Source organism: Clarias gariepinus, chromosome 2, assembly GCF_024256425.1.
Source record: "Clarias gariepinus isolate MV-2021 ecotype Netherlands chromosome 2, CGAR_prim_01v2, whole genome shotgun sequence".
In the NCBI taxonomy this organism is placed as follows: Eukaryota; Metazoa; Chordata; class Actinopteri; order Siluriformes; family Clariidae; genus Clarias; species Clarias gariepinus.
The window spans coordinates 39,076,975-39,104,813 of NC_071101.1; the positions used below are offsets into that span (position 1 = coordinate 39,076,975).

A 27,839-nucleotide genomic window follows, 5' to 3' on the forward strand; every position below is an offset into this window, starting at 1 on the left:
GCTACTGTGACATTGGAGGAACTAAATACAACATCTTTCATCTCTCCATATTGTACTACCACTTGTTGTACAACTGCACTCCTTGTAAAACACACCCTGTCCCTTTGCTAATATAATCGTGTGAGTTAGATGACCGACGTAATTTGTAATGTTTTAAGAGAAAATTATGATGATCATTTCCTCTCCATCACATAGCAATAAGCCCCTAAACATGCTGAGATAATATTTGGATGATATTTTAGTGTTATACGGATTGTCCGCTGTGGCAACCCCTTGCCAGAAGCAGCCGAAAGACAAACAACAACAAATATAAAATGAACCAAGTTGCTATTATTTGTGATAATTTTCACTTGTTTCTCTCCAGAACATTGAAGGGTTTCTTGAGCGAATAGTGATCGTTTCTGATTGGATAAATAACTGTGAAAAATTAATTCAAAACAATGATCAACAAGAAGCTAGCAACTTTTTGAGGACAAAAGCTGAAAATATGTGTGAATCTATGAGGAAATTAAAGATGTACATGAATGACATACAGTAAGTACACAGATAATATATACTACACTATATACTACTATACAATAATGTAAATGGCATGTTAGTTGGCAACATAAGAAGTTCTTGTGTATTGTGTACGATTTCATTCCTACTGAATTTATCTTTCAGAGAAACACTGTATCAAATGGAGTGTCACATCGATTTGCAGGAGAAGATGGTTGGTTCTCAAGTTTACACACAAGGCACCATGTATGTAGAGTACAAGCAGTTCAAAGTGGAGATAGAAAAGTTTATTATAATATGTTCAAACGACTTTAAAGAAAACACATGTAATTTCTCAAACAAACACAAAATGCACAACATTGTAAAGAATACACAAAAGTCCACTATGAACTACAAGGGTGTTTATAATGAACATGGATATAATTCTGATCAAGTGAACCTGTTTGGAGTTATGGAGAATCAACAGATTTATCAGACATTTCCACGAATAACCATGTCCAATGTGCGCTCTCTCCCAAACAAAATGGCAAGGCTCACAAGATTGGTTCTAGAAAATCAATGGTATTACAGAAGTCATTGTATTTTTTTTACAGAGACATGGCTAAATAACAGATCAGGTGACGTCACCTTACATGAAAATTTCTCTTTCAGGGCAGACCGTGATGCAAATCTTACTGGGAAAAAAAGGGGAGGTGGAATGATAGCATACCTTAGAAACGAGTGGGTAGTAGACTTTGAGCTAACCGACTTTGTTAATACGCCACAATATGAGTTAATGTGTTTATCTGTTGTACCAGTTCCCCATTGGAATATTCCACAAATTATATTCATTTAAGTGTATGTCCCAGGACGTAAAGATATCAAGGAAACTGCTACAAAAATCGCCCAGGTTTGCAATAATTTACCCAATGTTCCTTTTTTTTTATTGGGTGATTTCAATACCTGTGATGTCGCTCCGTTACTGCCTTCAATGTACCAATATGTTACATGCCCAACCAGAGGAGTGAATATCCTTGATAAGTGCTATGGGAAAGAACAAGACATTTATACATGTGTCTGCAGCAGGCCCCTTGGCAAGTCAGACCATAATGTCATTCATCTGATTCCCAGAGACAGGTTCGGACACCCTTTATCATGTGACCATGAGGATGTTCGATATGGACAGCAAGAAAGAGAACTTAGAAGGCTACAAACACAACACCGCTAGTAGGTTAATAGGCAAAATTTATTTATACTAAGTTGACTATCGACAAATTACCTTTTTTTAATCTGCTTTCTTAAGCTAAAAAAATGGTGCATCTGGAAAGTATTCACAGCGCATCACTTTTTCCACATTTTGTTATGTCACAGCCTTATTCTAAAATGGATGAAATTAATTTTTTTTTTTCTCAGAATTCTACACACAACACCCCATAATGACAACATGAAAAAGGTTTACTTGAGATTTTTGCAACTTTATTAAAAATAAAAAAAATTGAAAGAAAGAAAGCACATGTACATAAGTATTCACAGCCTTTGCCATGAAGCTCAAAATTGAGCTCAGACGCATCCTGTTTCCCCTGATCATCCTGTTTCCCCTGATCATCCTTGAGATGTTTCTGCAGCTTAATTGGAGTCCACCTGTGGTAATTTCACTTGATTTGACATGGTTTGAAAAGGCACACACCTATCTATATAAGGTCCCACAGTTGACAGTTCATGTCAGAGCACAAACCAAGCATGAAGTCAAAGGAATTGTCTGTAGACCTCCGAGACAGGATTGTCTCGAGGCACAAATCTGGGGAAGGTTACAGAAAAATTTCTGCTGCTTTGAAGGTCCCAATGAGCACAGTGGCCTCCATCATCTGTAAGTGGAAGAAGTTCGAAACCACCAGGACTCTTCCTAGAGCTGGCCGGCCATCTAAACTGAGCGATCGGGGGAGAAGGGCCTTAGTCAGGGGGGTGACCAAGAGGTGGTCCTCTGTGGAGAGAGGAGAAACTTCCAGAAGGACAACCATCTCTGCAGCAATCCACCAATCAGGCCTATATGGTAGAGCGGCCAGATGGAAGCCACTCCTTAGTAAAAGGCACATGGCAGCCTGTCTGAAGTTTTCCAAAAGGCACCTGAATGACTCTCAGACCATGAGAAACAAAATTCTCAGGTCTGATGAGACACTCTGGCCAGTCTACCATATAGGCCTGATTGGTGAATTGCTGCAGAGATGGCTGTCCTTTTGGAAGGTTGGAATTAATTTAATGAATCTAACATAATAAAACATTTATTTCTGTATTTTTTTTATTATAAATATTACTTAAAAACTAACAGTGTGTGTGCAAAGGTGTAAGATATTTAAAATATACACACTACCGTTTAAAAGTTTGAGGTCACTTGCAAATTTCTTTGTTTTGTTTAGTGATTTATTTTCTACATTCTACAACAATACTGGGGATTTCAAAACTATAAAATAACACATATGGGATTAGGTAATTATGTAACAACAAGAAAAACAACAGTTAGTTGTTATTTTAAGACACAGAGGTCAGCCTTTCTGTAATAGTTCTTGCAAGAACAGTATTGTCAAGTGCATTTGCAAAATCCGTCAAGCACCATAATGAAACTGGCTCTCATGAAGGCCATCCCAGGAGGACGAGACCTAAACCTACCTCTGCCGCAGACCAGAAGTTCATTTAGAGTTATCAGCCTGAAAAATGACCAATTAACAGCACCTCAGATTAGAGGCGTTATGAAGTCTTTACAGAGCAGAAGTAGCAGAAACATCTCACCATTAACTGTTCAAAGGAGATTAATGCATTTTTTGGACGCCTTCAGCATTTCTTTACAATGTAGAAAGAAATAAAAATCAGGAATGATCATGTAGTTAGAAAGTGACCCCAAACTTTTGAACGGTAGTGTGTATATATTTTTTCCACAATTTTATTGTCACTTCATTATTTTATAGCGTCTGAGTAACTTGAAAAGGGACATCCTGTTCAGTGTTACATGGGTGGTTTCTAAGTCCTCTCATGTTCTGCGTGAGCTTTAAGGTCTGCAGTAATTGTGGAGTGTTACCACAGAGCTTCCTTAGTTAACTTGGTTTATGCTTTTCTGATAGTTGTTACTTGACAGTGTGTGGCTCATATTGTGATGTGACGGCTTATCAGTCTTTGTGAAGATTGTCACTGTTTCTCTTTAAGCATAATAAAAGGCACAGTATGAGTACCACTGGGTCTGTTTATTACACTGGTGTTAGAAGTGGATGTAGATCTTAATATTGATTACTGCAAAGCAGCTTTGTGACATTATACTAAAATAATAATCACACAGAGTGTAAAGATTTAATTAGCAGAGTAATAGCACAGTTTTGCTTAAAATATTGCAATGCACACAAGTGATATTATGGGTGACATATCAGAGTTTAAAAAAGGACAAAATGTTGGTGCGCATCTCACTGGTGCATCTGTGAGCAAGACAGCAAGTCTTTGTGATGTATTATGAGTCACGATATCCAGGGTAATGTCAGCATACCACCAAGAAGGATAAACCACATCCAACAGGAGTAACTGTGAACGCAAGAGGAAGCTGTCTCGAAGGGATGTCCGGGTGCCAACCCAGATTGTATCCAAAAAATATAAAACCACAGTTTCCTAACTCACTGCAAAATTACATTTGCACCTCAACTCTCCTGTTTCCACCAAAACTGTTTGTCGGGAGCTCCACTGGTTCAATGTACATGGGTGGGCTACTGTAGCCAAACCGTTGGTCACTCATGCCAATGCCAAACGTCGGTTTTAATAGTGCCTGCAGCGAAAATCTTGGGCTGTGGACAATGTGAAACATGTATTGTTCTCTGATGAGTCCACCTTCACTGTCTTTCCCACATCTGGGAGAGTTATGGTGTGGAGCCCTAAAGAAGTGTACCACCCAGACTGTTGTATGAACAGTCAGAGTGAAGCATTAGGGTGGATCAGTGATGGTTTGGGCTGCAATTTAATGGCATTCCCTAAGCCCAATACGTGCCAGATGGACTATCGAATCATTCTGGAGGACCATGTGCACCCAATGGTTCAAACATTGTATTCTGAAGGCGGTGCCGTGTATCAGGATGTTAATGCACCAATACACACAGCAAGACTGGTGACAGAGTGGGGGGATAAACATGAAAGTGAAGTTGAACATCTCCCATGGCCTCACAGTCACCAGATCTAAATGTTATTGGGCAACTTTGCGGTGTTTTGGAAGAGCGAGTCAGGAAACGTTTTCCTCCACCAGCATCACGTAGTGACCTGGACACTATTCTACAAGAAGAATGGTTCAAAATCCCTCTGGCCACTGTGTAGGACTTGTATCAGTCATTCCCAAGAAAGAATTGATGCTGCATTGGCCACAAAAAAGGCCCTACACTATACTAATGAATTATTGTGGTCTAAAACCAGGTGTTTTAGTTTTATTGTTCAACCCCTGTGTATACACAGGCACACACACTAAAGATAAAAAAAATATATTAAAAAAAAGGGAATTTTGCATAATAAGTGACTTTTATGCTTTGAAGATTGACCTCATACAGCTGTGGTCAAAAGTTTTCAGAAAGACACAAAAATTAATTTTCACAAAGTCTGCAGCTTCAATGTTTTTAGATCTTTTTGTAAGATGTTACTATGGTACACCTGGCGAATTATAAGCATTTCATAAGTGTCAAAGGTTTTTACTGAAAATTACATTAAGTCAATGCAAATTGTCAATATATGCAGTGTTGACAATTCTTTTTCAAGTCAACTGCAATTCGTCCGGGCATGCTGTCGATCAACAACTGGGCCACACCCTGAGTGATGGCAGCCCATTCTTGCATAATGAATGCTTGGAGCTTGTCAGAATTTGAGAGTTTTTGTTTGTGCACTAAGCCTGTTGAGGATTGGCCACAAGTTCTCAATGGGATTAAGGTCCCATGGACCCAAAATGTTGAGGTTTTGTTCCCCAAGCCACTTTTTTCGCATTATAAGGCACCAAACTGTTGTTGGATGGTTGGGAGAAGATCCTTTTCTTTATTTATTAAAGTTGTGAGTAAGCCCATTCCCTTGGCCGAAAAGCGACCCCACACATTAATGGTCTCAGGGTGCTTTACTGTTTGGATGACACAGGACTAATGGCAGTGCTGTAGAATATTAAATGAAAATAGTAAATGTATCCTGAGCTTTACAACACCTATATAAAATTAGACTCTGCAACTCATGGGTTGCCAGTTGTGAGCATGTTGTGGAAGTGGACATCAGATCACTATGATTTACCACACATTAGCACTTTTACTAAACTTGGGCATCTGGTTAAACTTTGAGCAAGTGTAGTACTGTGAACGTAAGTGGTAATGCAAACACCTCAGCCCTAAACTCTAAACAAAAATATTGTATAAGGAAAGTCTGGTCGAATTGTTAAAGTACAAAATAGTTTATTATGTTCAGAAAGAAACACTGGGTAGCTGAAGTCAAAAGCTGGTATTACATAAAAGTGTTATAAAGCATGGCTTTAGCAGCACATGTCAGGAACACTAAAATGAAGAATCACCAGATAAAAATCCCCTCAGGCAGTCCAAGCACCCAGAGTCTCGGAAATGGAAGGGGAAGTTTAAAAAAAAAAAAAAAAGGAAAAAAAAAAAGGGCTGGATACCAGTCCATTAAATTTTCACAAAGCCAATAACCTCACAAATCTGGAATTACCAGATACAATGACGATCACATGAGCTGAACAAAAACACTAACAAGATGGTTAAGAAATTTGATTCTTCCATCCTCTCCATCTTAGTCCCAGAGTTTGATCTGTCCGTCCCAGCCGCAGGTGATGACCTTAGAGGTTTCGTGTGGATGCCAGATAGCGCTGATGCAGACTTTGTCATGTGCTTTAATTCGGTGGTACAGCTTGGTGGTTTTCCAGTCCCAGACATTCAGCTTCCCGTCTGCATCTCCAGACACAACGTAACTGCAGAGAGAAAATAAGTAGATTATTACAGAACATCACAAACCATCTGCTATAGACTTTTGAGGAAGAGACGAAAAATCTGTATCAAATAACTGGGACATGAAACTGTGTTACTGGGATTTAAAATAACTCACACAGTTTCTTCTTGCATAATTAAAAAAATAATCTTATGAATATGTACATGCTGTTTCTCCATATATACACCGCCTGGTCAAAATTTTTAGCCTGCATCAAGTAAAAAAATGAAACGTTACTGAAATTGGGTTAAAAACTGTCCAACCCATTATTATAACATGGAAGGACAGGGCTGAACTGTCAACTTAATGGAAGTTGGAAATGTGTTTAAAAAAAAAAAAAAAAAAGGAATGGGGAAAGAAAGAGCATGTGTGTGAGACTAATTAGGGAAAAAACACTTATTTGTTAAGGGACATAAAGACTGGACTTTGGAGAAATGGAGTAAAGTCATGTGGTCTGACGAGTCCAAATTGACCCTTTTTCAGGATTAGAGAACAAAGAAAACCTAGTGAAATACATTCAATGCACTTTGGTTCATGAGGTAAAAAGAAACCTGCATAGACTCAATCTTCCGAAGAGGGGGGGAATGCATCGGTGTATAAATTTTCACCATCACACAGATTTAAGCTACAGTAGTATATCAACATGCCTGCATCCGAAACTTCTGGTCCAATTATTTCTTTACACTTCTGGTGATTAATGCAATCCACACTCATGAGCTCTTTAACAGATGTTCCTTACCTTATACTTTACTTTAAAATCAATGATATTCTGATATTTACCTCATGTCTGGAGAGAAGTCCACCTGACAGGCATATCCAGCCACCATGTGACCCTTAAAGACCTTCTTCTTGTTCAGCCTGAATCGGTTCTGAGCTCCAAAGATCAGGATCTGATTATCCATGGATTGACAAGCCAGCCACTTCCCTGTGAAAATAAAGAGAGTGGGAAAGAGAGCACAACTGAGTATTGCAATAATACGTTTCATGTAACAAAGAATTAATAACTAGATGTTTGATTTATTAGCATCATCTAAAAGTACATGATGTTAAATTATTGGCAAATCTATATGAATGTAAATCTGTAAAATTGTCGTGATCTTTAGCGCCTCACACGAAATTATAATGGTTTTTGTTTGGAAGCATTTGAATTGAACAATACCACTGTTCCGTTCTATATATCTGTACAAATCACACTCATCAGGCAGCTATTTAAAATGAACCCAAGGCCTCTTGTTGGCCCTCTGAAACGCTCAGCATCCAGGCAGAATGCTTTCAACGTGCACTCGAGAAAGAAAGTGGGACGGAGAGAAACTGCAGGTTTTCCCCCCTACTAGCTCCTGTTTTAGCATTCCTGACGTCTGTCGCTGCTACTGTCAAACACCGATCAGGGTGAGAACAGACGCTATTGACACCAACGCATCTGTTTTATAGCTGTGCTATTTAAATAAGACAGAGACACACACCCTAGCAACACTGCTGCACCTGAGACCAGAGTCTGTAACACTGAAGTCATGCATTTCTACTGACTACAGTGACAGATGGATGACTGGTTATGTAGAGGCGCTTAACAAAAAGGTCAAAAAGACTATTTGTTCTGCTTTTCTTTTAATTAGTCATGCATTAAAAGACACTTTGTGCACTTGTGTAGATTGCCCAAACAATGAACATTACACTTGAAATTAATTTACTATTCATACATTCCCAAAACAGACATTAAGCTTTTTTTTGCTCCTCAAAAAAGAGAAAAATGTTATATAATAACTCACTACTAAATTAAGAAACATACATATATACAGTACATACAGTAAAGAGACACTCACCGTTAGGGGACAACGTCACTGCAGGCATCGAATGCATACTGGGCTCTGCAATATATTTAAAATCCACAGGAATATCCCTATGAGGGGGAAAAAAAACAATCTTAATGAAAAAAAAAAAACTGCCTAGCCAAATTTATATATAGGCCTAAATCAAGCACGAACAACAATTAGGGAGATTTGAATGACTTGAATTTGGTTAAGAACCCTTCAACACATTATTAAAACAAGGACAAGGACAGTGCTGGACCGTCAACTCCATGCAAGAAATGCGAACAACCTGAATAGAGATCACTTAAAACGCTGAGTAAAAATACATGGTAAAAAAAAAAAAAAGCCTGTTTTATATTTTCTCATTTCAACATGCACAATGTGCAACATGCACTCAAAGGACTGGGACTAAACAACTGTGTGGCTATAAGACGACCTCCAGTTGCAGTTTGCAAAAAGAAAAAAAAGAAAAGAAAAAAAGTGGTAAAGTGCTCGCCCCATCATTCAGGGATCGCGAGTTCGATCCCCGGATGATGCTGTAACCTCTCGCAGGCGGAGGCCTAGAGAGAGCTGATTGGCCAAGCTCTCTCAGGGGGAGGGCTGAGATGTACTTGGTGCTCCCACATTAATCACGACGCTACAGCTAATCAGGGGCGTCTGTGAGCTCATGCAAGCGGAAGGAGCGGATAGCACTGTCCTCCGAGTGTGTTCAGTCGCCTCCAACGATGCGTGAGCGAGCAGTTCAAAAAAATGGTTCAGAGAAAACATGTGATAGTCTTCGGCCCTCCCGACCGAGTGGTAGTAGTAGCCTTAATGTGGGAGCCCCCTAGTGACAGGGAGGAATTGGACACGACTAAATTAGGGAGAAAAACTGAGAAAAATAATTAAAAAATAAATAAAAATAAATTTGTTGAGGAGCATAAAGATTGGACTTTAGAGCAAGGGAAAAGGTTATGTAGTCTAATTAGTTCAGACTGACCCTTTTCCAGAGTGATGTATGCGTCAGGGAATGAAGCCTCGTCATGTATAGTGACCACTGTACGCCTCTTGAGGCAGTGTTACGATTTGGGGTTGCTTCAGCCGGTCAGATCTAGACTCTGTCTGCTCATTAGCAACATTATGCGGCAACAAAATGACATCAGCTAATGACCTGAATGTACTGAATGACCAGGGTATTTCATCCATGGACTTATTTTTTATGGTAAAGGTATACTGAGGGATTCAGATTGTGAAAGAGTGGTTCTGACACGAACGGGACATCACACTATATCAAAAGCTAAAAGGCGGGCATGGAAATCTTGGCGTGTGCAACCTCCTATTGGCCAGACAGTGTAGATAAATAAATAAATAATCTAATCTAAAGTGAATTGACTGTTTTCCTGCATACCTATTTACATAATAATTAAAATATCTATTGGGATTAGGACATCTTAAAAAAAAAAGCTCAGAAAAAGAAACACACATGGTGTTAAGACTGGCATCATAGAGGGACAATTAAGAAGAACCATAAAGACCTGGTGATTGGGTATGTGTACATTTAGGTTCCTCTGCTTGTTTAGGTATATAGACTTTACATTAGGCTCTGGTTCCCTTGTGTACATTTGTCCAATTCAATTTTATTGGTTATAGCGCTTTTACCAATGGTCATTGACGCAAAGCAGCTTTACACAATCAAAAGAAAATTTTAGAAATTTATATGAAATGTGAGAAAATTTGTACGAATATAAATGATCAGATTGACCATGATAAGCAAGCTGAGGGTGACGCTGGCAAGGAAAAACTACCCTGAAATGCCAACAGGAAGAAACCTTAAGAGGAACCAGACTCAACAAAGAACCCATCCTCATTTGAGTAACAAGCGGATAACAGGAATTGTAGTGCGGTCATACTTGGGAGACTGGAAGTAAATTCCGAATCAGAATTCATTTTAGCTGGCTCAAATGAAAGCCAATAATCGTGGCACTGATGCACCAACAGCTAATAAACTCGAAAGGAGAAGAAGAAGCAGCAGCAGCGATACGCTCACAAAATGCGAGTATTTACAGAAGATGGAATCGTTTTTGTATTTTGTGCAAATGCGGTGATATATTTTGATAATGATAAAAAAGTAAAAAGTCAGAATCAATTCAAAATCGTTTAAGCGCTACTTAAACTTGAGAAAGCGCTTGAAAGCCCCAGGTTCAATATTTCTTACCAAGAATGAAACATTTTGCTCTCTTTCTTCTGGTAGCATTTATAACTGAAATAGAAACCATGTGGAATGGAACACAAAGTCACTAATGCTCTGCTCATGTGGTGTCAACTCACCTATTCAGCTCACTAACGCCTGGTTAATGGTGTTGGTACAGGAATAGCAGGATCAGGTGTCAATACTACATTTTAAAACACGCTAAAATATACATACACAACAGCAAATATCACTCTCTGTCTGTTTGCCGGGTCTTTATAAATAGTCTCAGTTTATGTTCTTACAATAATTGCAGTATGTAATAACAGTTTACTATTACTATTTATACAGGAGGAACGTGAAAAGGTCTGGTGTGTCGTTACAAGTTTAATTAATCTCCACTGGTGGGAAAACACGCATGCACACTCTTTAAGCAATTTCATATCGCCTACTTCATTGCCTCTCTCCCACATCTGGAATGTATAAACAGACGCAGAGCAAGAGGCTTGGAAACTGGGCGGTCGCTAAAACCTGAGCGAGGTTACATCCAAAAAAAAGCTCAAATTAATTCTGTGCTGTAGATAGTGAGCACGGCTTTCTTCAATGCCTCCAAACATGTTCATCCAATTTGCTCGTTTCATTATTTGCTCTTTTCTCTCTTTCTTTCTGCTTCTATATAAATAGATTTGTTTCCTTGGTTAAATATTTTCACAAGCTCCCTGGCTGTTGATCTTTAAAAATCCCTCCATCTGAGTAGGCCTGAGGGTTTTTAAAAATAAATAAATAAATAAATAAATAAATAAAAATCACACACACAGTATCATTGTGCTGGTGCTTGGAGGGCGATTGTACCAGCTCCCAAACGCTCGGATTCTCTTAACGTGCTATACACCAGAGTGCTTTTTAAAATATTTGCCATGCTTGTGTTTTCTTATCAAGTTGGTAAGGAATCTCGGAGTAAACAATGCTGTGAAAAGCCAAAACAGTGTAACTTGAGCCTGAGCTGGAGAGTGGAAGCTCGGCTCGGGTCGATTCTGCGTCTGCGAGTGAAAGCATGAGTAGCTTTTGGCACACGGATAGCCCGAGGTTTTAGACAGGAGCTATTTAAATTAAAAACAGCTACGGAGCGTGGCTAGAGGGTGAAAGCCGAGCGGCTAGGAAATCAGGCGCTGCTGGATGATCTGCGATGTCTGTAGAAGGTCAAACCAGTAGCGGCAACATGATTGAGGGCAATAGGAAGTTTCAGTTCAGTAAGCGTGAAAAGTTCAGGTGCCTGTCCAAGGTGCGCTTAAGAAAACAAGAAACGAACGGCAAACATAAAGCGGCCTTTTTGTTATTAGAGTAATGTGCATATAATTTCTTGAAACTAAAAAGTATTTTTAATCAATGTTTTTAATCTGCTCCACTGACCAACTTTTTTTTTTTTTTTTTCTTCATTCTATGCTTCCTGTAAGAAAGAAATACTCATCATCTACACCTGGAACATCTCAGTTCCAGTAAGTGCTGTTTTGAATTTCCCATCACTTAATTAAAATTCGAGCACTTCCATAATTTTGCTGAGTGTTTTTCAGCATGACGCATTGTGGTCACATCAATCAGCAGAACTCACACAAGGTCAGTAATGGTGCAGGACTGAATCATGCCTTTCTAGACAACTCTTCTTGAGTTTAAACAATTAAATGAGAGGTGTAGCTGAATTCACTCCCATCAGGAAAAAAAAAAAAAAAAAAAAAACTTTATGGCCGTTGCTGTTTTTAACCATTGCTGCAAAGATGCCAACATCGAAGAAAATGTGCACCGTTATGAGACAAAAAATAAATATATCTGTGCAATATACAATATACTACCACTCAAAAGTTTGGACACACCTTCTAATTCCATGGTCTTTAATTCTAATTCTAATCCTGAAGGCGTCACCAATATACGATAATTTCCTTTGAACAGTTGATATTGTGATGTATCTGCTACTTATGATCTGTAAAGCTTCAAAACGGCTCTAATCTAAGGTGCTGTTTGAGGTTAAGTGGTGATTTCTGAGGCTGGTAAATCTAAATGAACTTCTCCTCTGCAGGAGAGGTAAGTACTGGTCTTGCTTTCCTGGGAAGGTCTTCATGAGAGCCAGTTCCATTACGGTGCTTGATGGGTTTTGCAAATGCACTTGACAATACTGTTCTTGCAAGAACTATTCCAGACCAGCTGACCTCTGTGTCATAATGCCATAGGTGTTATTTCATAGTTTTGAAAGAAAATCCAGTATTGTTTTAGGATGTAGAAAATAACAGATCACTGATCACAAAACAGAAGGTGTGTATAAAGTTTTGACTGCTTTCTTTTTTTGATGATGTGGATACAGGTTACTGTCATTAAAAATGTACTGACCTAAAAAAATATTTAATCATCATCCATTTAATCAGTTTTAATTATCTTTATTTAGTGTGTGCATGCACAGTATAACTGAGTTCTAGTACAGCTATCATTCAGCATGGATTTATTTTCCAACTTTTCCAATATTTTCTAATTTAGTCATGTCTAATTCCTCCCCGTCACTAGGGGGCTCCACATTAAGCTACTACAATCAGTCTTCGGCCCACCCGACTGAGTATTCTGTGTTTCCTACGAACCATGTGACGCCAGACGACTGCATCTATTTTTCGAAGTGCTCGCTCACGTATTGTTGGGGCGGAGTAACACAATCGGCGGACAGCGCTCCTTCTGCTTACGTGATGTCACAGACGCTCCTGATTGGCTGTAGAGCCATGATTAATGTGGGTAAGTACCCCTCATCCCGGCCCTGTGAAAGAGCTCGGCCAATCAGCTCTCTTTAGGCTTCCTACTGCGAGAGGTTACAGCAACACCCGGGAATTGAACTCGCGATGGTTTTTATCAGAGTGGGCGGGGTTTAGCACTTACAGGGATGTAGTCAGTACAAAAGAAGTGGCCGGAAGTTTGGACAATTGGTGCTTAATACATAGTTTAAGTAAAAATATCATGCCTTTGTCAAAAATGGGCCCAAACATAACACCACACTTAAAGCAGTACGTTTTCATTAAAAGGGTTAAACTTTGCAATAATCTTAGTTTCGCACCACTACTGTATAAGCTCTAAGAGCATCCCTTCACACAGTGCTGGTCTCGGGCAGACACTTTTTTTTTTGGATTTTCTTGAACTCATCGAGAAAAGAAGACCTCTTTATTTTGTGCTTTATGCTTTATATTAGATATCGCCGCTTTTTGTTACTGCATGTCAATCATTCAATCCACCATCCTGATTGATCCCTTGCTTCCACTTACCATTCCCACACGCGCAGACTCTTATCGTCTGACGTACTGACGAAGCGGCGGTTCTCGTCCACGAACGTGATGGTGTTCACGGCTCCCAGGTGACGGTCGTATTCCTGAACCACTTCCCCGGAGCGAACGTCCCACTTTAAGTGAAAAAGTCGAGACAAACAGAGGTTAGTCTCTTCTACACTCACACACACCAAATAATTTTTTCCTCTCTGTCAGTGAAGGATAGACTGTTGTGTTGGAGGTCTAAGAGAAAGCAAGACTCCCAGAGAAACAAGGTTGGTGATGTCTCAGTTGTGATTATTTGCTCTTGGCACGTTTACGGCTGAAAGGACTACGCTCTTTTTTTTCTTCTTTTTTTTTTTCCATTGCTGCTGTTCTTGTGGTTTATGGATAGCTCTGCAAGCCCCATGTGACTCTATCTACACTTCAATACACTCCGCTCTCTTTATAGAGGGAAGCACAGAGTGTGAAATAAGGTCTTGTCTTCAGATTTACTGCGTGTGTGTGTGTGCGCGCTGGAAGTTAAGAGCTAGGCACTTTTTCCGCCGCTTGCATGGGTGCGCACACTAACCTGCACAATCTTTTTGTCGGACATGCCGGCGACGAACAGGTTTTGCTTGTCTTCATCGGGGTTGAACTTCACGCAGTAGGGCACTTTTCTGTTAGTGAACTTTGAGATGCATTGACCTGAAAAAAAAAAGGAAAGGAGGAAAGAAAGAAAATTTTAATTTAGGCTTGTACAAAGTTTTTTCCCCCACTTTTTTAACTTTGGTCTAGTTCCAGTATGATACTGATTCTGGAACGTCCCCGAGTGGACTTGGCGCCTCCTGCTGGTGGAGCAGAGAGCAAGAGAGAGACTAAAATTCAACGTTTAATACTTTTTATCACAAATTCTTAAGAGTGAGAGTTTGAGCATGTAACGTGTGTGTGTGTGTGTGTGTGTGTGTGTGTGTGTGTGTGTCTTAAACTCACCGGTTTCCGTGTCCCACAGTTTGAGATAGCGGTCGTATGCGGCACTGAGAAACTGAGTACCGGCATTGTTGAAGCAGATATCACGCACTGCTTTACTGTGACCTGCAGAAGACAGGAATGATGGGAATTAATGCCAGCTTCTTAAACGGATATTTAGATGCATCAAAAAAATATGATGAACATGACAATTACATGCAGATTTGCTCATACTGCATAATGCCTATGCTTTTGGAAAGAAAATGCTGATCGCAAAGAACCAAACCAGCATCCGGCACTGTCAGGATTCGAGTTCGCAGTTAACTGATGACATGTTAATTTTCTGTGGCATTATTTTTTGCTGTGCACCAACTGTTCATCTATATTTATTCATCAAACTTCCATCCTAAAACTAAAACATGATTGATCCAACAGTAAAGTTATTACTGTGTTGAACCTGTTTTGTGCATCAGCACCAGAGAGGGAGAGAGAGAGAGAGAGAGAACAATAAGGTACACAATTACAAATGGTGTTCAAGTCAAACTGGGACTTTTGATTGTGCAGAATAACAGAACACAGTTATGAGAGACAAACCTCCCCTCCTACACTAACACACTCATCCCAGTGTTTCACTACCCCTTTGACACCACCAAGTTCTCTTGGAAGTTCTCTCCTTATGCTAGAGCCACGATCATACAGCATGCTTCATGTCTGAAATGCTGGCCTCCTAGGAACTCCATCAAAAGGCCCAAACATTTGAGTTCCTGTAATGTGCAAGTGGTGTTTGTAAATGATAGAGGATCAGGCCTTTCACTTGCTGAATGCTCACGAGAACAACTGCAGTGGTCTCCAAGCCACCTCAGCCATTCACAAACATACGCGCTTCTTTAAAACTTTTATTTAAATTATTTAAATGTTTCACACCGCTTGTATATTGATTGGGAGTTCATTTTTCTCTGGGTAGAAAATACATAGAATAGATGTATCCTAAATAACCTTAGGAATGTATATAAACATATGAAGAATGGACGTGGGTGAAAACTGAGCTTACCAATGAACGTCCGTAAGCACCTCCGGTCGTTGTACACCTCCCATAACTATAAGAGAAGAAAGAAAGAAAGAAAGAAAGAAAGAAAGAAAGAAAGAAAAAAAAAAAAGGGCTTTTAAGACCGGTTGTGACTAAGCGGAATTATTAAACATAACTATGTATATTCCTAAAGACTCTGATTAAGTAACTATAAATCATAATTAATAATGAAGCTGATGCAGTAGACTAGAGAGAACCATTTACAATGTTAAATCGGACCCCTTTCACCTTCAGGATAAGGCATTTTATTATTTAGACTTTAACTGTTTGGAAAAACTCTGTGCATGGTTTATTCTCATGAAGTGAACTCTGTTCTGAAAAAAAGCTCTCATCATAAGCACCATGCTAAAGTTCTACTAAAAGATAAACTACCCGAATGTCCTGAAGTGCCTGAAGTACTCAAAAAGGGACACAGCTTGAACTACCAGAGGCAGAGGTAAGTTTTGGTCTTGGTATTATATGACCTGGGGAGGTCTTATATAATATAATTCGGGTATTTCTCATATTAATACTTGAGCAATGGGAAAGCAGGTTAAGTCACGATTGTCGGTCGTCCAGATGAAGTCTGGATGTTGACTCGTGAAATGATCAGTGACACTGTAGGGGTTGGGAGTTATGTCACCAGTTTGTTACAGAATGATCTGAAAGATAACCCACCTTGATCTTACAGTCCATGGAGCAGGACAGCAGCAGGTGACCAGACACAGGAAACAGCCGGATAGCACTGACGCCCTGCGAACGGGAATGGAGATAAAGCTCAAGCCTCCATAAAATATCAACTACTTTTGCAAACGTCATCATGCGCACCAGCCATCGAGCACAATGGAAGATTGTGAAGTTGCTGATTCACTGTTTTTTTTAAACCAAGCAGCATCTCAGAGTGCACATGTGTTGGCTCGGTGTTCTGCCAGTGTACGAAATTTCATGGAAAGGTCACTCAAAAATATTCTTCCAAGAAAGAACAATAATTCATGCAATTATTCACAAAGCAGATGTCCAATGTGACATGAGTATGAGGTTCAATTAATTAAATTCACATAAAAACCAAGACAAAAAAATTGGGTAAAATGAAAAATGCAGAATGTATGAAACGTCCTGACACACGACCTCCATGTTAATATCAGATTTTTTCTTTAAATCTGCTGAAACTCAGGCAGATATCTAAACATTCTGTTCACATCATCTTCCAGGCATAAAAAAAAAAAATTCAAAACCATGACCAACATTGAGCGCAAAGGCTCCTAGCCGTTTCATACCGAGCTCCAAAGAACGAATGAACCGCCCCCGCCCCCCCTCACAAAAAAATTAAAAGAAAGAAAACCGATATAATGCATGACTGATGAATATTTCTAGGTTGATTTAGATTAGGTTTAAAAAATACATCTCTATCGTATCGTGTCTCGTTAAAATGCAGAGCTGTGAGTTTTAGGGTATGTAAACATATGAGGGAGCAGAAGCGAGAGAGCGAGCAAACGAGTCATCTCCGTCACGCTAGAGCTGAAGCTGTGCGCGCGTGCGTGCAGTGAATACATATTACTAAACTGAACGACACGTATGCTGAGATCATGAGCCTCAATCTTATACATATAGAACACACAAACACACACACACACAACCATAACTTATACGCTCATTAAAACAGATACTGTGGTCACATTTTGTTCCGTGAGGAACCAATTGTCCTGACTAACAGTTATCTTATTTAATTATCAGCTCCGAACAACTCAATATCAAATGATTTTTATGCTCATTATAGTATAAAAGTATATACATTTTCACTACACACTGGAATGTTTACACTTTTCCATCATCGTCCATGCTCTAATCTATCAAAGAATTCTTAATTTATATAACATTAGACCAGTTTCAGTAGCTACTGTAACAAGTTCAGACAAAATTGCATCTGACTACTTTCTATATTAGGTCTGATGTCACACGCGTTAACTTTCTATAGAAACTATTATAATTATGTTAAACATTTCACAAAAGTTCTCATCTATACATTTAAAACCCTGACCAGGTTGATTAACTATCTGAAATATTATAGTTATAAACGGATATCAGAATGAGCCATGATTTTGTGTAAACACTAATGATACAAATGTGTGATTTTAAATATTATGAATAGTTTCAAGAAATCCAGTACACACCTAGATGTTATGCTAGTGTGAATTTGATTAATCTGTTAAGGACAACTTGACCGCAGATCGCCTAGATTCCATGTTGTGTTTTTCCAAACCGACCCCCTTCTTACCTTCGTGTGTCCGGTCCAGACGTGCAGCTGCTTCTTCGGCAGGTAGCATTTCTCAGGAATGTCTGCAGAGCGCAGGTTGATACCCACGTCCTGCGGAATGTGCAGGTAAGAGCGGCCCTGGTAATCGTACGCATCTTTAACTGTAACGACAAAAAAATAAAGACAGAGTGGTAAATGGACATGCTACATTTACATTGAAAGGTTCGTTTACAATGGCTGTGGATTATTTCTAAGCTTTTAGCTTCAAGTTTAAAGCTAAAAGCACAAAGGAACAACAAGAAAAATGGTCGCCCATTCTATTCAGAGACCACAAGGAATTATTTCAGAGTACCAAACCATTGCAGGGCACACACACATACACACACACACACTCACACACCCATTTACACACTACGAAAAGAAAAAGAACTGATAATCTTGTTAAAGCGCCAGATGAGAGAAAGCACAATTTGTACTTTCTAGTCAAATTAATTAGGGATGCACCGAAATTTCGGCCGCCGAAAATTTTCGGCCGAAATAGCATTATCGGTTTCGGCCGAAACGTAAGAAAGCGCCGAAAATAAGCGCCGAAAATAAAAGCCGAAACTGTCGCCACGCTTCTCCCATCCTCCCGTCTCGTTCGCGCTGTCATTACGCATCAAACACGGAGTATGTCGGCGGTTTGGAAGCACTTCAAAGTTTCAGATGAGGACAGCAAAGTTGCAATATGCAACATTTGCTCTGCAAAAGTTTCAAGAGTGGGTCACGTGCTAAAGCACGTGACATAACAGAGAAAGTAATGGAATTCATTGCTTTAGATGACCAGCCGTTTTCAGTCGTGGAGGACATCGGATTTCGTAGGCTAATACACCACATTGAGCCGCGTGATTTTATTCAGTGCAGTATGTTCTTCATGAGAAGAGGAACTGTGTCTTCAGCCAGAAAACTGAAAAACTTTTGTTCATAAAGATAAACCTGCTTCTTTTGCTTAAATTAAAAGCAGACCAATTTAGTGTGTATAGTTATGTTGTTTACAGTAAGAGGTTGGATTTATTTATTTTTCTTCTGTTTGTGCACTGTTGTTTGGTACAGTAATTTAAAATTAAAGTAAAAAAACAGCTAGCATTTTTTTTGCACAATTTTGTTACAGAAAGAAATTTTATTTAGTTTTGTTATTGTTAAACATCCTTATTACTGTTATTTATTATCAATAAAAGTTTGATTGCTTAATTAATTTGTAGTTTTTTTTAATACAAACAAAAAGAAAATATTTTAAACATGTTTTTTAATGAAGCCATTTTCGGTTTCGGTATCGGTTTTCGGCCAAGTGCATCCAAAAATTTCGGTTTCGTTTTCGGCCCAGAATTTTCATTTCGGTGCATCCCTAAAATTAATGTTTGTAACCAAATAATTTAAAAAGTGTAAAAGGACTAACAAAAGACCGACTAGCACACAAAGTTTGATCAGACACTGTTGGGTAACAGGCAAAAATGAAAAATAAGACCTATAACAACTCCACCACAACCTGAGACCTTGAATTACTCCAGCTCTATTAGCCAACAGAATCCATGCTGCTTTCAATATAAATTTAATACGAATTTCATAGAGAATAAAAAAACCGAGCTTCTCACCGTGCAGTATGGTTTTCTCCTCTGCAGGAGCCTCGTCTTCATTTTTGCCTTTCTTCTGCCTCTTCGCCGTGATTTCATCCAACTCCTTCTGCTCCTCCTGTCAGTCCAAACAAATTATAAGCTTAGGGGAAAAAAACTACTACTACTACAAAAAAAAAAACAACACTTTATTCTGTACTATCATGTTACCTCTGAGGGTTTAGCGACATCCTTCTCATCCTGATATTTAGCCCAGGGGCCTAAAAAGCCATCGATCTCCGAAGCGTCTCCTCCTTTCACCTTTTTCCTCTTCTCTGTCTTTCTCGGACCCGTCTCGAAAACCGTTTGTCCTGGGGGGAACGGAAGCGACAATGTTACCTGGCCGTAATAATAACCACAGTGTAATTAGATGACACAAGGTCGCTCACGACCTGTTACCTTTGTGTTTCTCCGCCTCGTCCACTGCGCCTATATAAGCGTTTGAAGAGAGCTGACTGGTGTCCATGGAGGGGTCCAGGGCGTAGCCTGTAAAACAGAGCAGAGATGTTGTACGTGATGAAGGAGAATCACCTTGGAAAACACCAGCTGTCCAAGGAACATTTTCGACACGAAGGGTAACTTTACTCACAGTAAACCGGCTATAATAAAGGATGAGCTGATACTGTATAATAATAATTTTCAATCACGAATTGCGATTGTTTTGAATCTGCGCACACCTGCCCGCATGCTACTAATTTGTTCGCATTTCCGATTGTTCATAGAACCGCGGTCTGTTTGAACTTAAATGTTCATAAGTCGGAGAATACCTGTACACTTCTCATGTTAAATTCAGCTTTGAAGCTGTTGAATAAAGCTAATGTATAAAACTTTCGAGTCATGGCAACTTTTTTTTTTTTTTAAGTTCAAAAACTTTATTGGAATAAAAACTTTTTTTTTTGTATATCAAATCATAATATTTATAAAATCATGATAGAGAACCGCACCTGGGTATTTTAATTACATTATATCAGGTGCTGAACAGTGATTCCCATTCTTAATGTCCTTTGTCTGAGATTTATTTCCATGCCACTCCTGCATAAGTCACATGTGATCCTTACCGAAAGTAGAAAACGTCCTCCGCTGCTGTTCGAACATGAAGTCGTTGACGTGAGCAGGCTCGGCGTATCCTGACAGCATGTTCCTCGGGGCAGCCATTTGTTGAGATCTAAACGGGTTAACAGGTCCAAACTGTAAAAACAACAACAATAAAAAATAAAAAAAAACAGCCTGGTTAGCTCACATTTTTGTTTGTCTTTCCTTTTACCTTTACCACTCTCTCTTTCAACTCATAGACACATGCAATACATGTCATTTCATTGAGACATGCTTCTCTGTAGAATATCTTGAGTATATCTTACTCAAGCTCGCTTTGCACACGTTGGGCTTCAGGTTTATCTGTCGCAGGTGTGGAATGATACAGGAGATCTAACTGCCAACCAAAATTCTACAAGAACAGATCTTACCTCAGGTGCGAACATGGTCTCGTAGGTAGGATTGTAGGTGATCTCCTTGAGAGAGGGATCCAGATGTGTTCCTGTCTCAACATCTTCCTGCAAGACACCACCATCAACACCAACAACATGACTTAGATCATATTGGAATGGAAATCGGATTAAGATGTAAAGCATTGAACAAAATGTTTTTTTTAATTATGTCACGAGGAAATGATAATTATATTCATATATTATTCTTTTGGAGAAACGAAGGAAACTGACATTATAGCTAATAGAGGCGAGGAAAAACTAATTCACTTATTTATCCTAAATCTTTTCTGTGGCGATTCATGCACCGCCACTCAAATAATCTTTTTTATTATTATTATTTATTAAAATGCATATGCAGTACAAATGACCATCACCATTCACTTCCTGATACGATATTAACACGATAAAGTGCAGATTCGATTAAAATTTCTATAATAATATATTTTAAAAATAATTATTATGATTTTAAAAACACTTTTACATTTTTCCCTGATTTTGCTACAATTTCACGCATAAAACCATATGATTAATTAAACATAGCCCATTCCTTATAACATTAGTTTTCTTACTTAAAAATTTTATGTAGCATTTAAACAGTACAAAATAACTTCAAATACAAGAGTTTAACATTTAACCAAGCAACGCATATCTCCGTCATCTGCCATAATTATTATTTTTGATTCGAGAAAAAAAAAAAAAAAAAAAAAAAACTTCATTAATCCCAGAGGGAAATTTCTCAATTTTTAAACGAACTTAGCAAATAATGCACTCCTTCCACATGGGATGAAAATGTGTAAATAGTTTAGAATGCGCCACCTGTAGGATTATAAAAACGTTTTGCCCCCAAAGATCTTGCATGCAGTAAGCATGCAGGCACCCTGGGCTCGAGTAATTTGGGCTCATGGTGATTTGAGACTTGTGTAGGTGTGTTGTAATGAATGGGGTTTAAAGCTGATTTGCTTACAGAGTTTGGAAAAAGGCAGATCGGAGGCTTTTAAAACCGCGCAATTGTTAATAATGTAACACCATAAAACTGTGTTTTTGTTGCGCCGTTCGGAAACTTCTGCGTTCGTTACAGAATCGTTAATATCGGAGGCTGATCGGCTGATCACTGGTTATGGCCCATCAAACTGCAAAACAGACAGTTCTGGTCACTGCCCGATCTGCCGATTCATGTCTATTATAAACATGAAAAATAGTTCTTTAAAGGGTCGAGTTCTTTGGATTTAGTGTGGTGATACGCAACCCACCACACACAAGAATCGTGATTTATGCCTAAATCAAAATTTTCCCTCCATTTTTTAATATACAGTACAGTACAGTGTGCTTGCATTTGAAGTGGTAATGTGCTGCAGTTCCTCTATTGGCCTATAGGTGGTGCGCTATAAACTACCTCCACATTGGTGCTGAATTGTAACAAAATCTACTTTTTTTTGACCATTTGGTATATTTATAAAATCATGATACTTCTAAAATCACATTACAGATCAAATCAGCACCCAGGTATCGTGATGATATCGTATCAGTTGATCCCTAGCTCTCATAGCTAACTATCTTACAACGTACCTGCCTAATGCCTTACTTATACACTGTAGTAATAAGCTGTACTTTCTTGAATTTGATTTCCGAATGTATGTGAAGGTCTTAGAATGTGTCTCAAAGTGTCAGTTAGTGACACACAGCCATTAAATCAGTGCGATAACTTACTAACAGGCATTAGGCGGCATGTAGCTAGTTACTTAGCTAACCACAGCCTGCTAGCTAGCTTACCTTTACAGCGACTTCGGGAGCTGAATTTAGAACCAAACTTGTCGCTTTTCCAGATTGCAAAGGCTGGAGATGTGCGTGTGCATCTGGATCGACTTCTTCTGTATTTGTGTTCGACTCGGGCTCGTTCTCTGAGTCTGAATCGCTGCCGTACGCAACGAGGCAACCGACCTGAGCCGCCATCTTCGATGTTGTTGCTGTACGCGGGTCCTGCATGAACGCTAGATAGCGTTGTAGGCGTTATATTTTTTGAAAGAGTAATTACATGTGCACCTTACGCTGTTAGGTACAAACGTGAATTGAATTATTAAATCATTTGTCATAATGTGTAATTTTCTATTTAAAAATAATAGAATTGTGTAGTAAACGTTTATGCAACTTCTAGGACCTTAAAGGGTTGGATTTCTGCCCACGGGACTATTTTAGAGAATAGAATGTATAATGTATAATGAAAAGAGAGACAGTTATAATAAAACATTTTTACAAAGTGTAAAAGCAAAATGTTTGTATTTTGTGTATTTTATCATAGTGGATAAGTGATATGTTTTATAAATAAAAAAGTATGCGTCTGACAATTCGAATAAAAGCTTAATAGGCGCGTATTTTATATGAAATGTTGCTGTAATTTATTATTTAAAATGCACGTAGGACAGATTTAAATGTTTCGAATTGAGTTTTTTTTTAAAGGTAATAAACCCGTTACTCGTGGAAACACTCCTGACTGAATTAGGTTTATGGAGGAGGCGGGAATTTATCTGCGTATGGACCAATCAGATGAGGTGGTTTCCTTTGGGGTGGGGTTTATTACCTTTAAAAAGGTCTATTCTAACCTTTAAACTTAACCTTCTTGAACTTCAAATTATTTTTTAAATCATAAACACTTCTGGTAACATCGAATATATTGGAAATATGCGCCTAGTGTGCTTTCTTGAAACTGTCAGAACGCATAATTTTTTAATATTTGCTTTTTAAAGGTAACGAACCCCGTTACTCATGAAAACACTCGCGATTGGTTTAGGTTTATGGAGGAGGCGGGACACTTTGGCCTGTGGGCAAATCAGATGATGCGATTTGCTTCGAGGCGGGGTTCGTGTCGTGAAGGAGCTCCAACAATAGAAAGCAGACAGAGGTGGATTCACATGGATTATCAGCGCGAGCGCTGTAACCTCACGCACGCCCGTGAAGCCGCACATCTTTAGGACGTGTGTTGAGATCCGCTTGTTTTTTGTTGAGATTAGGGTGAGAAACCGTCCCGAGGGTTGATTGTGCATCCGGATGCTTTGCGGATGAGTGCCGGGAGAGCATCGGTGCAACCCACAAGCGGCATTTCAGCAATGAGGAGAAGTCCTTAGAGTGGGAATAGGAACTGCAGGAAAAGTGACAGGAATACAGGGATACACACACTCACACACAGCTCAGAGAAGGAGCCATGGGCAAATAAACGCAACATTATACAGGTATGTTTTTTTTTTTATTATTGCAAAAAAAAAAAAAAAAAAGACATATACCTCCATGCATGCATTTTTTTTTCTTAGATGTTCTGTATTCTTTATATGGAAAATGAGCTTATGCATAAAATTATTGCATTGCATTGTGTCTAGAAATTAATGTCGAGCTGCATGTACCGGCTCAGGTAAGGCTACACCGGACTGACCATGAGCGTGTGACAGGTGTGGGGTAAATTATGCATGCATCCTAGACAGAATGGCTTCCTTTCTCTACCTGGTGTGTGTTCGCAAGAGAAAGAGAATGTATATACATATATATTTAGGGATCGTGCACATAAAATCAATCATCCATCTATCCATCCATCTAGGTACCCCTAGTCCAACTAGAGACCTTGGAGGCCAATGGTCACCATTGTATTTATTCCCATTTTTACGCCTGTGGTATGATCAAGATTTCCACACTATGCGCAATTTGGAAACGACACTTAACCTAATCTGTATGGAGGAAACCAGATTACCCAGAGGAAACCCACTAAATACAGGGGAGAGCATGCAAACTCCATGCACACAGATCCTGAGGCGGGAATCGAACCCAGTCCCTGGAGGTGCAAGGCGACAGTGCTAACCATTTAAGCCACCGTACCACCAAACATCTGCTATTATTATTAATATTATCATTATTTAAGCATGTCAGTGCAGTGGGAGGAACAATTCCCCACATCTGGTGCTTCTGTATGTGTGTGTGGTGTGGAATGTCAGGATCTCCTCTTTTTACTCAGTCCATGTTTTTCATCCAAACAATGAGTCAACTCGCACCAGAATGTCAGTTTGACAGATTTAAAAGAAGCGTGTCATTCATGCATGCATCCCAAAAATTTAGTTTTGTAGTTAAGGGGTTGGAACAGGAGCAAAAAATATGATGGATTTATATACATACATACATGCATAAATATTGTACATAAATAATACAACATAAAAAAAAAAAAAAAAAAAAAAAAATATATATATATATATATATATATATATATATATATATATATATATATATATATATATACAAAGACACACACACACCAGATTCTTCATTGGAACTAGAATGATCTCCATGATTTTTTTCCATTGTAAGGGGGAAGGGCAGCAGCACACACATCGTTCTCTCTCGTCCTCTCTGTCTCTGTGTGTGTGTGTGTGTGAAACCCGAGACTGCAAAAAGTATGAAGGAGAATTACTGCAGCTTGGAGTGACTGTTTATGTTTCTGATCTGCATTTGTAGAGAAAATTGTGTGTACTTTTATTCTAGTAATCAAAACAGGCCCAACACACACACACATACAACGCCTTCACACACAGGCTGTACACATTAGAGATCGCATAATAAGGTATCGTATCAAACTATGGGATTATGTACTATAAAAAAAGAATGTATTATAGGAATACAATATACTAAAATAAGACAGTACGGTCTGGTTTTTGTACAAGGATTGAAACTTTCCAGTGTGTCATCTGGACACACACACACACACGCACACATATGCTCATGTGTCACACTGGTCATTCTTTATCATTAAAGAATTAAAGAACGTGATGTTGGAACGCACCCTGGATTCTACATATAGAATCTCATTCGACCTATGATTTGTAGCTCGGTGTTGCTGTCACAGCCACACACACACACACACACACACACATACATACACACACACACACACACACACACACGTCATCAAGGCGGAGATTTGAGATCGGTCGTCTTATTACACCCACAATAAGTGTAATACATTAAACACATTCAACCTTGAACCCATTCGGCTGATTTAGAGCCACTGCGGCTAAAGACAGCCAGAATATTTAGATTAAAATCTCAGACGTATCTAAAATCCGACCAATAATAAGGCTGTGTAGGATTGCACAAAGGTTGCAGGACAGCATGATGGTGATGGCGAAATTTAAATACTTAAATGTGTAAACACGTACATTCTAGGATTTATGTGGTTTGTTGAATTGTACCAGCTTGTATCATTATCATGACAAGATGAAAAAGGACATAAAAATACAATGGGGTCAGATCCATTCTGTGAATCGTTTGTGTGGGGCGCATCGCATATCGCAACAATGACCCAAAAATAGGTTATTTTTAAACAAAAAAATTAGTAAAATGTTGAGTTCTTCTTTGATCCTACAGGTGGCGCACACTAAACTATTTCCACATTAGCAGGCAGTACAGCATCCTGTGTGGAAGGAAGCGAAATATTAGATATGTTTGTTTAGCCTTGTAAGAAAAAATAATAATACAGAGTCAGGATAGTTATAAAATTGTGATGCTTACAAAATCGACAATACAAATCGCATCATCACCTGGGTATCGTGATGACATCGTATCAGGTCGTCCCTGGTGATACTCATCCCTAATACACAGTACGATAGGCGATGTGATCCATGACCTAAAATGGAAAGGTAGGATGGGATGGAAAGAGTTCAGTTCAGAAACGGAGAAGAATACATTTCAAGTAAAGATAAAATTTCCAATTAAAAAATATAAAGAATATACAAGTTTACAAATATACAGATTTACAAAAGTGAAAAATAACATTCGTACGAATACGATATCATCACGATACCCAGGTGCCGATTCCATCTGTATTGCGATTTTGTAAGTATCATGATTAAAAAAAAAAAAAACTCCCAATGTGATACTAATTTAAAAAAAAAAAAAGAGGTTTTGGATGAACAGTGGCACTGTTGACTTACACCTCCAGGTTTCGGGTTCGATTCCCGTCTCGGGTCTGTGCATGGAGTTTGCATGTTCTCCCTGTGCTTAGTGGGGTTTTCCCCAGGTACTTTACAGGATAAAGCGGCATAGACCGTGAAGGAGTGAGTAAGTGACTTTGGATTCATCAATCGCTGCACAAAAGAATAGTAATAAATAACTGATTATTTTTTTCTCCCATCTCTAATATTTAGAGACTTTCTAAATGTTTATGCAATTTTCTATTCAATTCTAATCAGAATTCTGGGAAATCTTCTTCTTATTATTTAGTTGTCTTTATGTATAGGGTATAAATTTGACAGACAGTTTCAGCTCCGATCCCAATATTCGTATCCATCCCTGGACCCCATGAGTGGATTTTATAGCCAGCTGTGGAAGTCGCTTACTAACGATGCCCTCGGCCCCGCTGCAGCTGTTGCCTTTCTCGGTTATTAGAGGTGGCATCCAGAATATCACATGACACCCGAGACAGCTTGCAGTGATGCACGAGAGCACAGAATTATATTCCTATTGGGATTCGTATAATTCAGAATAAATAAGGTTTTGTCCCGAAACCTGAAACCCGACGATCAATAAACCTGGAGTATGTAAGTGAATATATATATACGTGACCGTACAGACGTTACACGGCTCCCAACGCGGTTATGGAGTCAGGGTGGATTTCCCTTCAGCCATTTCTGCTGGCTAGGCACAACGTTTGCATTCCTTGGCTCTTTGTTGATCTAAGTC

General features: G+C 38.9%; 2 protein-coding genes across 4 annotated transcripts in view; one reads left to right on the forward strand and one right to left on the reverse strand.

The window, feature by feature from the left end:
* Window positions 1–5,904: 5,904 nt before the first annotated feature.
* Window positions 5,905–23,084, reverse strand: cdc40 (cell division cycle 40 homolog (S. cerevisiae)). The gene is made up of 15 exons (XM_053479518.1): window positions 22,899–23,084; window positions 21,108–21,194; window positions 20,703–20,832; window positions 20,044–20,130; window positions 19,816–19,955; window positions 19,627–19,723; window positions 18,017–18,156; window positions 16,420–16,494; window positions 15,727–15,772; window positions 14,700–14,801; window positions 14,299–14,414; window positions 13,728–13,861; window positions 8,283–8,359; window positions 7,243–7,387; window positions 5,905–6,445 (listed from the first exon to the last, which is right to left on the reverse strand). Exons 1-15 carry the CDS (start codon window positions 23,076–23,078, stop codon window positions 6,268–6,270), a joined length of 1,734 nt encoding a protein of 577 aa, XP_053335493.1. The 5' UTR covers window positions 23,079–23,084; the 3' UTR covers window positions 5,905–6,267.
* A 946-nt stretch (window positions 23,085–24,030) lies between these two features.
* The window catches only part of wasf1 (WASP family member 1), a 67,732-nt gene continuing 63,923 nt past the window's right edge, over window positions 24,031–27,839 (forward strand). For all 3 annotated transcript variants that reach the window (XM_053479527.1, XM_053479538.1, XM_053479549.1), the window contains exon 1: window positions 24,031–24,352. The gene's annotated coding sequence lies outside the window, so the exon portion shown is untranslated. The remainder of the gene's footprint in view (window positions 24,353–27,839) is intronic.